The sequence below is a fragment of the Terrapene carolina genome, unplaced genomic scaffold, assembly GCF_002925995.2.
Source record: "Terrapene carolina triunguis isolate 2854851 unplaced genomic scaffold, T_m_triunguis-2.0 Scaffold88, whole genome shotgun sequence".
Taxonomy (NCBI): domain Eukaryota; kingdom Metazoa; phylum Chordata; order Testudines; family Emydidae; genus Terrapene; species Terrapene triunguis.
Genome location: NW_020664439.1, coordinates 51,149,560 through 51,166,480, shown reverse-complemented (window position 1 = coordinate 51,166,480; position 16,921 = coordinate 51,149,560). Strand labels below are relative to the sequence as shown.

General features: G+C 40.9%; 1 protein-coding gene across 13 annotated transcripts in view; it reads right to left on the bottom strand.

Annotated features, from left to right (window-relative positions):
• DLG1 (discs large MAGUK scaffold protein 1) overlaps window positions 1-16,921 on the bottom strand; it is a 371,668-nt gene that overhangs the window by 151,589 nt on the left and 203,158 nt on the right. For 7 of the 13 annotated variants that reach the window (XM_026650152.2, XM_026650157.2, XM_026650147.2 and 4 more), the window contains 2 exons: window positions 8,069-8,238; window positions 7,146-7,285 (listed from right to left, as the gene is read on the bottom strand). In XM_026650152.2, coding sequence (XP_026505937.1) covers window positions 7,146-7,285; window positions 8,069-8,238 — 310 coding nt within the window. The remainder of the gene's footprint in view (window positions 1-7,145; window positions 7,286-8,068; window positions 8,239-16,921) is intronic. The other 6 variants (XM_026650151.2, XM_026650153.2, XM_026650159.2 and 3 more) reach the window with 1 other exon arrangement.

Sequence of the window (16,921 nt, the reverse complement as noted above, 5' to 3'; positions counted from 1 at the left end):
TTTTTCTCCTTTCCACCAAAACAGGAGAGTTATCACAATTTTTAATACCATCTAAAAGACTGTCAAGCAGAGTTTTTTACTTCTAAAAACTCTTTAAAGCTAAAAGGAAAGGGAACAAGGAATAGTGTTAAAATGAAAGCCTTACTTAATACTTTACATTTCAAATGCTATAACTGTTTTTACTTGTTTTTCTTTATCTTTAAAAAAAGATTTAAAGAATTTTTAATGGCGTTTGCCATGGTACTAAGAAGGCCAAGGTATCTCTACTTGAAACCCAAACTTTGTTTAAAACTGTTAATGTTGTACGACAGGGTCATGTTAACACTATTGACTCTCTGGATCCATATATTCCATTGAAATTAACACAACAGAACACCAGGAGTAAAACAAAAAGAAGCAGAGACTTTTTCTGTTGCTTCTGTAATTATTTAGTTTACTTATACATCATATTAAAAATGTTTACTGTACCTTTTGAATACTGTTATTTATAAAGCACTTAACAGTTTAAAGCACCATGGTACATTTTTTGTCTATTTAATGTTTTCATACTATGCAAATCAATTCCCTAGGATCAAACCACCTTATATTGATGTTAGTTTTTGAAAACAGCTATTTTAACTCATACTATTCTTAGTGACTAGACATTGTAATTTTATAATGCATCTATAATTGAGTAGTATAATAGAGAGAGTTGAAAAGCTATATTCTGCCTGATTTGCAAATTGTTCCTCAGATTAGAGACTAAAATCAGCTTCATTACTTTTATTCATAAGCAGAGTATGTCAACACAGTAGATTACATGTTTTACAAGTCTCTTGGCTGACATCAAAAAACTGATTTTGGGAGTATTCCTATATATGCTAAACTGTGGATTTATTTTGAATATCTCCAGTAAAATAACCATTTCCCCTCCAACCCACATAAAAATCCTATATTTGATTATATTAAAATATTTTCTGACTCTTTGATTATGCAAATTTCCTTTAGTGGCTGAAATACTGCTGAACCAAATCATTTATCTAAAAGCTAGACTTAACGGTAAGAATTTCATAAAATCAGAAAAGCTTTACAATTTCTGAAATCTCTATTAATATAAACAAACTGAGCCTTTTGTACATTTTTACCAACATGTTCAAATTATACTCCCTTTTTTGGGTGAAGGATTATTACCAGGAATAGCAGACTCCCAGATCTGGCTTCCCACTGAAATTTTATACTCTACATATCAATTATAACTATGTAAACTTTAACCCTCTGAAATAAGGGTTGCAATTAATCTTGGAATAATAGCAAAACTCCAAGAAAGGATTCTTGCAATTATGACATAGGCTAGTTCCATTCATGCCATCAGTATGCACATGCATCACACAGTTGATATTACTAGAAGGCTGTTAAGAAATTGCTTCAAAGTAATTGGCATTTTTGTGGATCTGATATCTTGAAATACCAGTCTTTGCATCTGTACACCAAGTTTGCCAATACAATACTTTATATTATTATTTTTGATTACAAATAGTTGCACTGTAAAAAAGATAAACTAAAGAAATAATATTTTTCAATTCACTTCATACAAGTACTGTAGTGCAATATCCTTATCGTGAAAGTGCAATTTACAAATGTAGATTTTTTTTCTTATAGTGGCACAAAAATCAGAAGGGATTTTTTTTTTTTTTAAAGGGTACAAATATTCAGTACCCAAAAGCATTCTTGGCTCCTCTGGAAGAACAGCTGTCCCATTATATTTCTATAAATATAAAATTGATATTTACAAAAAAATGATCCTACTTAACAAATTCTTTCTACCTCTGAAGAATTTTTTCTGTAAGTGTTTAACTATCGTGACAATTTTAAATAATTTAAAAATCAGGAACCACTCAGATTTTCACACCGTTGAGCAGAGCCACATGCAGAGAGCCAAAAAATGTAAGGCAGTCCAAAAGTTATGATGCACAAGTTCCTAAAAGTGCAATTATTTATACAAAGTAACGGTGCCAACATTTCCAGTGTGTGACCAGGCGAAAAAATAGAACATGGAAAAAAAAAATCTACCTATACCAGTAACTTGGCAAATATCACTAATTACTAATTAAATAAAATGAGTGAACATAAAGTTCCTGTACAAGTCACTGATTACTAATCAGGGTGACATAATGATGAGATTTTTACCATCCACACATTCTGCTCTGAAAGGGGAAGAATTACATATTCATACTCCAACACCTTTACTGGAAGTTACTCCATAAACTTTTATGTAACAGGCTCTCTTCCCCACTAAAGTTTACTTGTACGATTCATGCAGTAAAAAGTGTGCTATAAAGGGCTAGCTTCCATTTTTCTAGCCTCCAAACTTAACTCTTTCACAAGATGATGATTCAATAAGAGTGTTACATTTTCTTTAACAAAAAATCCATAACACAAGTTGCAGGTGTAAACAGTTTAAATAGAGTACATATCCCTATGAAACTTTAATTCACCAGACAGGTTAGATACGATTTATACCGTACAGGTTACCTGACTCCCTTCGAGTCCATTCAAATACTGCAGGTAAGATCATTTTTCTCTGATATTGGCTAGACAGATGGCCAGTGGGGATTTCTGATATTCATCTTATTCATGTGGTCTCTTATAAGACATTACCATTGGTATCCTTGTCCTCTCTCCTCAGCTCCTTCATTACTTTTTATACCTACTTGTTGTGTCTTAATTAAACTATAAGCTCTTTGAGACTGGGGCTCTATTTTATTTTTTTTATTGTTTTTATTCCATCTCTGTACAAAGCCAAGGATAATGGGGTCCTAATCATGGTTGGGGCACTACTGTAATACATTAAAATATTTATGTTTAAAATGTTTATTCAGTGCGTATAACATCACATTTGATACTCAAATGAAATTTATGCCATAACCTCAAATCACAGAGGCCTGAACATGAAACTCTGAGGTTGCACTCAAGTGAGGAGAGAGAATAGCTCTGCAGAGTAGGAGTTAGGATCCCCTCAGCTCCATAAATCCTCCACGAACTGTTGAAACACAGCCATCAGCATGGACGCCCTATGCTGCCTCATTGTCTTTGGATTTCTTCCCTGCCCCAAGCAGTTGCACTGCAATAGAAGCGTGCTGCTAGGAAAACCTGGGAACTCCATAACGGGGGAATCTAGAGCACAGAAGTTCACACAACAGCAATACCACTGTGGAAACTCGTTCTCTCTCTGCTGCCAGACCATCCCCCTAATCCATAGATACCGCATTGACACCCCAAATAATAACTGTTTATAAAGTGATTTGCAGATGAAAACTCAATTGATAAATATAAATAAAAGCAAAATGTGTGATTTTCACCTTCACATCATTTTGCGAACATTAACTAACCCATGAAAAACCCTTTAAGGTAAGCTTATAATTCCTCTGTTTTACTGATGGGGACCCAGCATAAAGACTAAGGGTCAGATTTTTACTCTTAGAGCAAGGATCACTTTATTCTAGGACTGTCAAATTATTAAAAAAATTAATCACGATTAATCACAGTTTTAATCACACTGTTGGGGGAGGGATAGATCAGTGGTTTGAGCATTGGCCTGCTAAACCCAGGGTTGTGAGTTCAATCCTTGAGGGGGCCACTTAGGGATCTGGGGCAAAATCAGTACTTGGTCCTGCTAGTGAAGGCAGGGGGCTGGACTCAATGACCTTTCAAGGTCCCTTCCAGTTCTAGGAGATATTATTAAAAAAAAAAAATTAATGGAGATATCCTAAGAGAATACCATTTATTTAACTTATTTTTGGATGTTTTCTACATTCTCAAATATATTGATTTCAATTACAACACAGAATACAAAATGTACAGTGCTCACAGCGTTTAGCATATCTGGCATGTAAATACCATGCAATGCCAGCTACAGAAGTGCCATGCAAACATCTGCTCTCACTTTCAGGTGACTTTGTACATAAGAAGCGGGCAGCATTATCTCTCATAAATGTAAATAAACTTCACAGAATCATAGAATGTCAGGGTTTGAAGGGACCACAGGAGGTATCTAGTCCAACCCCCTGCTCAAAGCAGGACCAATCCCCAGACAGATTTTTGCCTCAGATTCCTAAATGCCCCCCCCGGATTGAACTCTCAACCCTGGGTTTAGCAGGCCAATGCTCAAACCACTGAGCTATCCCTCCCCCCACTTATTTGTCTTAGTGATTAGCTGAACAAGAAGTAAGTAGGATTAAGTGGATTTGTAGGCTCTAAAGTCTTACATTGTTTTGTTTTTGAGTGCAGTTATGTAACAAAAAAATCTACATTTGTAAATTTCACTTTCATGATAAAGGGATTGCACTACAGTACTTGCATAAAGTGAATAAAAAAATACTATTTATTTTATCTTTTTTACAGTGCAAATATTTGTAATAAAAAATAATTAGGGCTGCCGATTAATCAAAAACTCAAAAAACTTAATCATGATTAATCGCAGTTTTAATTGCACTGTTAAACAATAATAGAATAGCAATTGACATTTATCCATCCATGCTGATGAAGCTCATTAAAAAAATGCATTAATTAAATTTGTGACTGAACTCCTTGGGGGAGAATTGAATGTCTCCTGCTCTGTTTTACCCTCATTCTGCCATAAATTCATGTTATAGCAGTCTCGGATGATGACCCAGCACGTTGTTCTTCTTAAGAACACTTTCACTACAGATTTTACAAAACACAAAGAAGGTAGCAATGTGTAAGCTATCTTTAGAAATTGCAGCACTCAACCCAAGGTTTAAGACTCTGAAGTGACTTCCAAAATCTGAGAGGGACAAGGTGTGGAGCTTGCTTTCAGAAGTCTTAAAACAGCAACACTCCAATGCAGAAACTACAGAACCCAAACCACCAAAAAAAGAAAATCAACCTTCTGCTGGTGGCATCTGACTCAGATGATGAAAATGTACATACGTCTGTCTGCACTGCTTTGGATCATAGATTCTAGGACTGGAAGGGACCTCGAGAGGTCATCGAGTCCAGTCCCCTGCCCGCATGGCAGGACCAAATACTGTCTAGACCATCCCTGATAGACATTTATCTAACCTACTCTTAAATATCTCCAGAGATGGAGATTCCACAACCTACCTAAGCAATTTATTCCAGTGTTTAACCACCCTGACAGTTAGGAACTTTTTCCTAACGTCCAACCTAGACCTCCCTTGCTTCTTGTTCTATCCTTAGAGGCTAAGGTGAACAAGTTTTCTCCCTCCTCCTTAGGACATCCTTTTAGATACCTGAAAACTGCTATCATGTCCCCTCTCAGTCTTCTCTTTTCCAAACTAAACAAACCCAATCATTATCAATCAGAACCTGTCATCAGCATGGATACGTCCTCTGGAATGGTGGTCGAAACATGAAAGGACATATGAATGTTTAGCATATTGGGCATGTAAATACCTTGCAATGCCAGCTACAAGAGTGCCATGCGAACGCCTGTTCTCACTTTCAGGTACATTGTAAATAAGAAGCGGGCAGCATTATCTTCTGCAAATGTAAACACACTTGTTTGTCTGAATGATTGGCTGAACAAGAAGTTAGACTCAGTGGACTTGTAGGCTTTAAAGTTTTACATTGTTTTATTTTTGAGTGCAGTTATTTTTTGTACATAATTCTACATTTGTAAGTTCAACTTTCATGATAAAGGAATTGCCCTACAGTACACCTTTACCCTGATATAACGCTGTCCTCGGGAGCCAAAAAAATATTACCACGTTATAGGTGAAACCGCATGATATCGAACTTGCTTTGATCTGCCGGAGTGCACAGCCCTCTTCCACTGCCCCCCCCTCCCGAAGCACTGCTTTACCGCATTATATTCAAATTCGTGTTATATCGGGTCACGTTATTTCGGGGTAGAGGTGTACTTGTATTAGGTGAACTGAAAAATACTATTTCTTTTGCCTTTTTACAGCGCAAATATTTGTAATAAAAAATAAATATGAAGTGAGCACTGTACACTTTGTATTCTGTGTTGTAATGGAAATCAATATTTTTGAAAATGTAGAAAACATCCAAAAATATTTATAATAAATTTAAATTGATATTCTATTATTATTTAATAGCGCAATTAATCACGCAATTAATCACAATTTTTTTTAATCGTGCCATCATGATTAATTTTTTTTAATCGCTTGACAACCCTAACAAATAATATTAAATGAGCATTGTACACTTTGTATTGTGTTGTAACTGAAATCAATATATTTGGAAAATGTAGAAAAACCTCCAAAAATATTTATAATAAATTTAAATTGGTATTCTATTATTATTTAACAGTGTGATTAAAACTGCAATTAATCACCATTAACTTTTAAAATTGAGTTAATTTGTTTTGAGTTAATTGCTTGAGTTAACGGCTATTGACAGACCTACTTTATTCTACGAATAGTTTTATTGCTTTTGCAGAGTAAGATGCTATTCAGTGTGAGTAGGTCTGGCCATGAGAGCTGGAATTAGAACCTGTCTCCTAGTCTCATGCTGAGATCACTAGAGCATGCTCTGAACACAGTAGGATTACTGGTGACATCTGGGGCAGTTGAAAATTATTTTTTCTTACACATTGAAGTCAGCTTTGAAGTGTTTGCTTTGAGAAAAGGGGGAAAAAAAAACAACAACCCCTAAATAAACCACTAATGAATGACAGTGGATTTTGTAAACTAATATAAGATGATGCATCTAATTCCAAACCAGCCATCCCTAGTTACTGGTATGCAGAAAATAAGTAAGTGGGTTCCTTACCCTTCAGGGATTTTTAGGGCAGCAGATGGTAGTGTTACCAAAGGCTATTTTAAATGTTAGAATTGCCCCGTGCTTCTAGAGACTTAATGGCAAACTCTGGAAATGAAGCATGTTGATTGCTATAGGACACAGTTCTGATTTTTCAATAGAACATTTAACCCAGTTTGAGATCTCAGAGATTTTCTGAAATGAGAGAGCCTGAAGATGGAGAATTTATTTTATTATTTACATTTCTTGGTAAGACTCAATTTGTACTAGAAACACTATGTATGATGCATCTGACTTGCCAGGCCTATGGACAGCTCCCTTAATACTTAGCTGAATTACGGCATCATTTTGTATGTACCAATAAGTAGTATGCGCAGAAGGGAAAGTACACCTTTACTTACAGCTAGAAGTTTGTCTCCAATCTGAAGTTTGCCATCTTTATGTGCTGCACCTCCTTCAATAATTTTGGTTACATAGATACTGTTGTCACCAGGAATATGCTGATTTCCAACACCACCAGCTATGCTGAACCCAAGTCCTGCTTGAAAATAAAGTCATTTTTCCAGAGACCTTTTAAATTTTTAATATCAATTTGATGTCAATCACAATATAATTGTGCTCCATGCAACTATGGTGCTATAGAAATAATTATAATTTAACATGACACAGGTTATTGAGCAGGTATATATAGTACAGCTGTTAGAGCAGTAACTAATGTTTTTTAAACACAGTAAAATGATCAGAATTCCTCCCAAAAAAGAGATTTAATTTTTGACGGAGAAGCAACATTTATAGAGAAAGGTAGGTGAATCACTCAACTGAAACCACACGTTTCAACTCAGTAATTGTAATGATTACCCAATTCTACCACTTCAAAGAATAGTTTTGTAATGTTGTATCATCTGTAAGTATGGAAACAAGCAGAATGGTTTCTCCAAGTAGTTTTTTCACCTTTGAAGAAATATCCAGAGATTTCACATGAAAAGTTTATTCCAGTGCTAAGACCGATATATTCCTCTTAAAAATGACTATATTATCAAGGAAGTGATTTAACTGGGCACAAATTGTTTGCATTTAAAAGAAAAATATTATGCATGCTATATGGATGAGGGCAGGTGTTTGCCAGAACTATTAAGAGCTTTACTACTTCACTTAAAATGTATCTGTCTTCATTTGCATTAGTCTGATGCTGCCAATCCTCAAATGCTCCATTAGTAATGTGGACTAATATAATTTTTGTGTACTCACTGAGAAATAATGGCCGGCAACCTACTGGCAACTTTATCCTTTTTTGTATAACAGAAACTTTATACTTGCCACATACCTTTCGGCCCTTTCACAAGTTTTATCTCCATTATTTTTTCTGTGACTGGTTTTCTTCTTTTGACATACAACCGCACAATGGATCCTGCCTCCTTTAATGCTTCAACTGCTTTGCTGTGTGTCACATCACGAACATCCACTTCATTTACTCGTAATATGCAATCGTTAACCCTGAGGACATCAATGCTTTCATTTAGTTGAGGTATTATAGTTAAGGCTACATTAATGTCACGGAAGTCACAGAGAGACCTTTGTGACATTCTCTGCTTCATCACCAGGGGCTGAGGGACTCTAGCAGCCAGCAAGGTCCTGGCAGAGTTCCAGCGACAGCAGCGAGAGGGAGCCCCCTGCAAGGTTACAGCAACGGGCGACAGCCTCGTGTATGTGTGTGGGGCGGAGGGGACGCCTCGAGTGAGTGGCTGGAAATGTCCCGTTTTCTCTTTGGGAAATATGGTCAACCTGCAGCTTCCAGCTGCTGCGGGTGCAGGGGGAATCCCACAGCTCCCAGCGACCATGGTGGTGGGGGAAACCATGGAGCCACAGCAGCAAAAGTCACAGACAGGTCACGACTTCTGTGAATTTTTATTGCCCGTGACCTGTCTGTGACTTTTAATAAAAATAACCATGACAAAATCTTAACTTTAATTATAGTGTACTGAACATATTAGGTGTCCAATAGCATTTTAACCAGATATGACTGTCAATCAATACAATACATTATACATTTTTTTTGGAAAATATATGGATTAAATATTATTCTTTAAAATAAAAACAACATTACTGAAAATGCAACATAAATAAGTCCAATTAAGAAGGAAATAACAAATGATTTTAAAAGAATATTTTGTTTACAACTAAAGATCAAAAGGTTTTCTGATAAGAGAAGGTTACTTACCTGTAACTGGAGGTTCTTCGAGATGTGTGATCTTGATCTGTATTCCACACACAGGTGCGCATGCGTGCCATGCGCCTGAGTCTGGAAGTGTTTCCTACCAGTGTCCATTGACCCGCACATGCCTGTGCATCCCCTCATGCTCCCAGCCAAAAGTATAATAGGTAGTGTGAGTCGACACCTCTCCAGTCTCCCTCTTGCTACCTTAGAGTGTAGTCCGAAACAGAGGGGATGTTAGGCAGGTAGTGGAATATAGATAGGGACCACACATCTCAAAGAATCTCCAGTTACAGGTAAGTAACCTCTTCCTCTCCTTTGAGTGATGGTCCCTATGTGTATTCCACACGTGATTCATGAGCAGTGATCAGTGTGGAGTTGGCTGCAAGGATGCTAATGGAAGTGCGGTCCTCAGTACAGCTTAGCCGACTGCTGTGTCTGTAGCTGCCGCTTACTTGTGTGACGGCATACTGGTTGTGAAGGTGTGGATGGAGCACCAGGTGGCTGCATGAGAAATGTCTTGCCAGGGCACATCCACTAGCGAGGCTGATGTGGCAGCTTGCGCTCGCATAGAGTGAGCCATAATTCTATCAGGTGTGGGTACATCAAACTAGTTGTAGCATTCCAGGATGCACCCCGAGACCCATTTGGAGATTGGTTGAGAGGAGAGGGCTTGACATGTGGACCGTTTGGCAATGGCCACAAAGAGCTTCAGCGACGTGCAAAAGGGTTGAGTACTTTGAAGGTAGAAAGCCAGTGCATGACGGACATCCAGGGAGTGCAGGACCCTGTCAGCGGGGGAGATGTGCAGTTTGGGGCAGAAAACAGGTAGGTGAATGCACTGGTTCAGGTGGAATTCCCAACATGACCTTTGGGAGGAATTTAGGATGGAGCTGAAGGGACATCTTTCTTCTTGTGAAATATAGGGGGGGGGGGGATCTGCCATCATGGCTATCAACTCACTGACCCATCTGGCTGAAGTTATGGCTACCAGGAATGCCATTTTCATTAAGAGGTGGGAGAGGGAGCATGTTGCCAATGGTTCAAAGGGTGGTTTCATGAGGACGGAGAGGAAAGGATTAAGGTCCCACACAGGTGTGCGCTTTAGTGCTGGTGGAAAGGTGTTGAGTAAATCCTTTATGAAGTGAGTGGTTGTGAGATGCATAAACACTGAGGTGCTGTCCACAGAAGGAAGAAAGGTGCTGACTGCTGCAAGTTGCACCCATATATAGGTGATGGCTGGACATTTTGAGGGCGAGAAGGTAGTCCAGGACAACTGGTATAGATACAGCATTCAATGAGTGATGGTGGGCCCATAGCATGAAGCATCTCCATTTTGCCTGATAGCATGTTCTGGTGGATTCTCTCCTGCTCTGAGTAAGGATTCACCATAGCAGGATGGAGCATGCATGGTCCACCGTCAATCCCCAGACAAATACCAGGCTGTGAAGTGAAGTGGCTCGGCTTGGGATGCAAGAGTCTCCCCCAATCTTGTGTGAGTAGATCTGGGAGTGTGTGAAGGTGGATCGGTGTATGAGTGGAGAGTTGGAGAAGGTCCATGAACCAGAACTGACAGGGCCAGAATGGGGCTATGAAGATCACGGTGGCTCTGTCCCGGCGAACTTTGCGGATTACTTGCAGGAAATGCGGAATGGGAGGGAAAACGTAGTGGAGGTCTCCTGTCCAGGACAGGAGGACAGCGTCACCCTGCATGTCCTCCCCTACTGCTCCTCTGGAACAAGAGAGGGGCAACTTCCTGTTCTCATGCGTGGCAAAGAGGTGCCTTAGTTCTCGAAGAGGCACTGTATCATGGCATTGTGTAGCTCCCACTCGTGATAGATGTAGAGTTGGCTGAGCGCGTTGAAAAGGGAGTTCTTGATGCGTGGGATGTACATGGCTTGAAGTGTTACATGTTTTTGGTGCACCAGTTCCAGGGGCAGATGAACTTGGAACAGAGGGAGGGATGCTTGGTGCCACGCGCTTGTAGATGTACATGACTTCTGCGATGTTGTTGAAGAGGAGTTGAACATAGATCAAATAAGTGAAAGAAAGGGCCAGCATGGTCAAGGGATCACCTGGAGCTCTAGCACATTTATGGGCATCCTGGCCTCCCATGGCATCCACACACTCTGGGCTGTGTGGTGGTCTAGGTGGGCTCCCCAACCCGTGAGGAGGTGTCAGTTGTGATGGTGACCTGGGGTGTGGGTAGAAGACTTTGGAAGGATTGGTCCACCATGTGAGGGAGGCTCTGGGTAATGAGGTCTCTGGTCTGCATATGGTCCATGCTGGGTTTATAGGAGGAAAAGAGCCATGCTTGGAGGCAATGCATGTGGAGACATGCATGTGGTATGACATATGGCTGAGGAGAGAGAGGCAGCAGTGGACCGTGGTACCGGGCCTGCAAGGCAGATCTGTAATGACAGACATCAATGTTGCGAAGTGGTCCGCTGGGAGGAAAGCTCTTGCTGTGATGGAGTCAAGCCATGCCCCAATAAATGATATCATCTACATAGGTGTAAACACCAATTTGTCCTCCTTGATGCAGATACTGAGATGCCAACAGCATGCAAAGGATGAGGACTGTGGAGGTTACTTCCTGGTGCGAAAACCCCATGAGGAGCCAGTCGTCAGATAGACGTATACAGAGTATCTGCATTTGGGCCACGGCCACAGCAAACACCTTTGTGAACACTCGTGGAGCCATTGCTATACCAAACAGGAAGATCCAAACCTGGTAATGGTGGTGTCCCTCTCAAAAATGGAGAAACTTGTCGTTGGACGGGTGGATATCTACATGGAAGTAAGACTCCTTCATGGAGAGAGCTGTGAACCAGGCTCCCGGGGGAGGGATGGGATAATTGATGCCAGTGTTACCACCCAAAGGTCTAGAATGCGACACTGCCATCTGCCCTTCTTCGGAATGAGGAAGTACAATGAGTAAAAACCCCGTCTATTGTAGTGACATGGGACAGGCTCTATGGTCCCCTTGAGGAGCAGAGTGCCCACTTCTTGTTGGAGGATGCATTCGTGGGAAGGGTCCCCAGCGGAAGTCCGGGGTGGGGGAAATGAGGTGGAAATGAGAGGAATTCTACTGAGTATCTTTGATGGATGATCTCCAGTACCCAACTTCCATGTGGCAGTAAGAGGGAACTGGAGATGCATCAACCCTCGCTACCTATTATACTCTCAGCTGGGAACATGACGGGATACACATGCACGTGGGGGGTCAATGGACTCTGCTAAGAAACACTTCCAGACTCAGATGCATGGTGCACATGCACATCCATGTGTGGAATATACATATGCACCATCTCCGGAAGAAGCAGTTTCAGTTTCTATATATTTTAATCAGAATGTTGCACAAACTATTTTTTACATGCAAAAAAATGTGGTCAGCACTGAAAGGAAAGAGTAGCTAACTACTGCACTGTTCAGCAAACTAGGAAGCAGAAGAGGAAAACAAGCTAGAGTTTTCACCCACACGTTAACAAAGAACTTCCTCTGTTCTGCTGTGAAACGTTGCCTTCCTGCTTTGGTAGGTTAATTATGTCACTGGTGGCTTTGCTGTCCATTTAATGTGCTGCTGGTGCTGTACTGACTTTCTACTAAAATAAACAATGTCTAGACATACCTGATATGCCTGGTCTGACTGCCAGCAAGTTCTGGGAGATATAAGCTGTGCATCAGAGAGCAGTCAACAGGCTAACATGGGGCCCTGAATGACGTGTACTAAGATTCTAAAGCAGCAACCTGCTGCTGTCCTGGGGTGCCCCCTGCCCCCATCCCAGATCCCTTTAGTGGCACAGACCAGCTGCATCTGCCTTGCCCCTCAGCTGCAGAGAGGCAATACACTCCAGCTACTTCAGGGGAGATTTCTGCAAGCCTACCTTCACAGCATTATTCAAACATGTTTCTATATGCACGTATACGTACACCTACATGCCTGTGTCCACATGCCACTCACCCATAACTCTAACCACATCCCTCTTTCTGCATCACAGCATCCATGCTCTTCATCTTTCCTTCTCTCCACCGGCTCCATTTCCCCATCCTTACCCCTCTATAGCTCCCACCATACTTCTTCCCCTCCACATCCCAATCTCCACCTTCCTCCCAACAGCACAAATCCAGAACCCACATCCACACCCTCCTCTGCCTATTCCTCACCTCTGATGACATCTACCCCAACCATGGCCTTCTCTCTCACACCAATCCCACCACCACCTCCGCCCCTTCGGTGCCACCACTCTTAACCTCATGGCCATCCCTCTCCTTCCCTTCTTAAGCTCCCCCTTTAAAAAGATCTCATCCATGACCTCTTTATCACTTCCTCCTTCCAGCTCCCACAGAGACCAGGATCCCTTCATCTGACAGGGCATCTGCCCTCTCTAACACACCTCACCAAGATATCACCATGGGCTTCTCCCCCACTCCTCCTCCTCATTTTCTCCTTTTTTGAGCAGCATTGCGTCTGACTCTTCTCTCCTCCTCCATGCTGCTGTCATCAATAGTCTACTCCTGGCTCTCTTCCTGTCCTCAGTCTCCCACACTCACTCTAGGTGACTGCAACTTCCATGCTGATGACCCACTGATCCCTTAGCTTACATTTCTTCACCCTCACTTCATCATTCAACCTGCAGCTCTGGTGCAACACTGCCATTCACCAAAAGAGCCACTCACTTGACTTGGTCTTATCCAAGCACTGCTCCCGCTCTGACCTCTCTGTTACTGAGTTTCTCCACAGTGACCATCAGCTGGTCTCTTTCAAAATCACCCATTAGCCCCCACTCATGCCCTGCTCTCAGCCCTGTCCTCCCTTCCCTTTCTTCTAATGATATAGTTGTTGACTCTCCCCATGCTTTGCTCTCCTCCACCCTTAATCCTTTTATCTCTCTCTCCTTCAGAGGATCCTCCTCATACCCTCATATTCTGCCTTGGTCTCTTTCTCCCTTTATACCTTATATCTGGGTAATCTCATCTGCAAACATGAATTCAACTCCATTTCTATGTGGAAGACTCACAGATTTCTCTCTCTCTACTCCAGACCTGTCTCCTTCTGTCCAAATTAAAATCTCAGCTTGTTTCTGTGACATCTCCTCATGGGTGCATAGCCATCAGCTCAAGCTCAACATGGCTAAAACACAGCTCCTAATCTTCCCTCCTAAATCCAATTTGACACCTACTGTCTCATTCATTGTGGACATCACCACCACCCTGCCTGTCATTCAGGCCCATAACCTGGCTGTCATCTTCAGCTGAGTTATCCCTCTAGGTTCTCACATCCAGGATATGCCTAAAACTTTCAGAGTCTTTTTGCATAACATCTCTTAAGATACAGCATTTCCTATCCATTCACACAGATAAAACTTTCATCCAGGTTCTTATCCTCTTGCATCTGAATTACTGCCTCATCCTTTTCTTTGGCATTGGCAAATGCAATCTTGCCACTCTAATATCCATTTAGAATGGATATGATAGAGGTATATAAAATCATGAGTGATGTGGAGAAAGTGGATAAGGAAAAGTTATTTACTTATTCCCATAATACAAGAACTAGGGGTCACCAAATGAAATTAATAGGCAGCAGGTTTAAAACAAATACAAGGAAGTTCTTCTTCACGCAGCACACAGTCAACTTGTGGAACTCCTTACCTGAGGAGGTTGTGAAGGCTAGGACTATAACAGCGTTTAAAAGAGAACTGGATAAATTCATGGTGGTTAAGTCCATTAATGGCTATTAGCCAGGATGGGTAAGGAATGGTGTCCCTAGCCTCTGTTTGTCAGAGGATGGAGATGGATGGCAGGAGAGAGATCACTTGATCATTGCCTGTTGGTCCACTCCCTCTGGAGCACCTTGCATTGGCCACTGTCGGTAGACAGGATACTGGGCTAGATGGACCTTTGGTCTGACCCGGTACGGCCGTTCTTATGTTCTAATGCAGCTGTGAAGATCCTTTTCCTAGATCATCACTTTGAACATGAAACCCCTCTCATTGCATCTTTGCTTGCTCTCCTCTATCATATCAAATATAAGTTACTAGTCTTCAGATTCAAGGCCCTTCATGACCTATCCCCATTGTACCTATCATCTCACATTCAGTACCAGAAGATTGACTCCTGCCTCCACTGAGCCCATGATGACAGCCTACATCAACCATTTGTTAAATTTTCAAACAAGCACCTTCATACTTTTTCCCATGCGACCCCTCAGACTTTGAAGGAGGTTCCCTGTAAACATCCACAAAACTAACTCAACATCCTCCTTCAAATTTCTCCTTAAAACTCTACTCTGTCATAAAGCCTACAAAAAGTGTGACAATAGTTAGGATGCTAGTGTGCTCAGACCACAGCCTACCATGCTGACTAGTACCGGCTCATTGTTTACTTGTACACTCCCATTGGTTTGGCTGTATACATCTGTTGTCTCTCGTCTAATAATTAGATTTTCTTCTGACAATGGGGTCCTGGTCCTTGACCTGGGCAACTACGTGTCACGATAATACAAATAAATAATAATATGCATAATCAATTTCAGAACCAGCTCTGTAAATATATATTAGAAGGAACACCAGTTTATCTTAAAACAGATTTTTGTTTTACACAGTAATGCTGGCAAATTCTTGAAACTGTTCAGAATTAACAATTCCATAAAGACTTTTAGAAAAACCATTCATTTCAAAATGCTCTTAGCACAATTCTGCATAAATCAGTGAATACTACCTAACAATGTGCCAACATTTTGACTAGATATAATGAAGCATCTTAAATCTAAGCCTTTATTGCATGATCAGATGAGTATCTGGGGCAAGAAGATGTTAAGACTAGTTTGCAAGGAAACACAGAATAGTTAAAACTGAATTATAGAAAAGAAGGCTGAGCTACTGGAATAATTATAGAATCACTTAGTCCAATCCCGCATCCATACTGAGGTAGGACCAAGTAAACCTAGACTATACCTAATAGGTGTTTGTCCATCCTGTTCTTCATATTCCAGTGCTTAATTATCTTTACAGTTAGAAAGTTTTTCTAATATCTAACCTAAACCTCCCACGCTGTTACTTCTTATTCTACCTTCAGTGGATATGGAAAACAATTGATCACCATCCTCATTATGATACTCTTTAACATATTTGAAGACAGTTATCAAGTGCCCCCTCAGTCTTCCTTTCTCAAGACTAAACATGCCAACTTTTTTCTAACCTTTCCTCAGAACTCATGTTTTCTAAATCTTATCATTTTTGTTGCTGTCCTCTGGGCTTTCTCCAATTTGTCCATCTCTTTCTTAAAGTGTGGCACCCAAAACTGAACAGAGTACCTGAGCCTGAAGCCTCACCAGTGCTGAACAGAGTGGAACAATTACCCCTCATGTTGTGAGCTTGGTAACACTGTTTAATGCAATTTGAGACCCACTTAGACAGCCTTTGGGCTGATATTGTAGATACCCAGTGACCAGAGAGTAGCCATGGAATCCTTCAGGGTGCGAAGGGAGGCATCAGTCTTTTCTGCGAAGAGCTTTGTGCCCTCAAAGGGGAGGTCCTCAACAGTTGACTGCATCTCTTTTGGAAAACCCAACAGAGAGCCATGACGCTTGTTGCATTACTGTGGAGATGGACCTAGCTGCTTTGTCTGCCGCATCAAGGGCAGATTGCAGCAGTGTCCTTGCCACTACCTCTTCCTTCTATATAATGGCCTTAAATTGGTCATGATGTGACTCTGGCATCCCCTCAATAAAGAAGATTGAGGGGGGATTTGTCAAGTGTCTTCAAATACGTAAAGGGCGGGTATAAAGATGTCAGTGATCAATTTTTTCCCATGTCCACGGAAGGTAGGACAAGTAGTAACAGGGTTAACCTGCAACAAGGAAGGGTTAGGTCAGATATCAGGAAAAACTTTCTAACTGTAAAGATGGTTAAGCACTGGTGTGACAGTGTACCCCATAAGGCTTTATGGGGAGGGGGTGCTTAT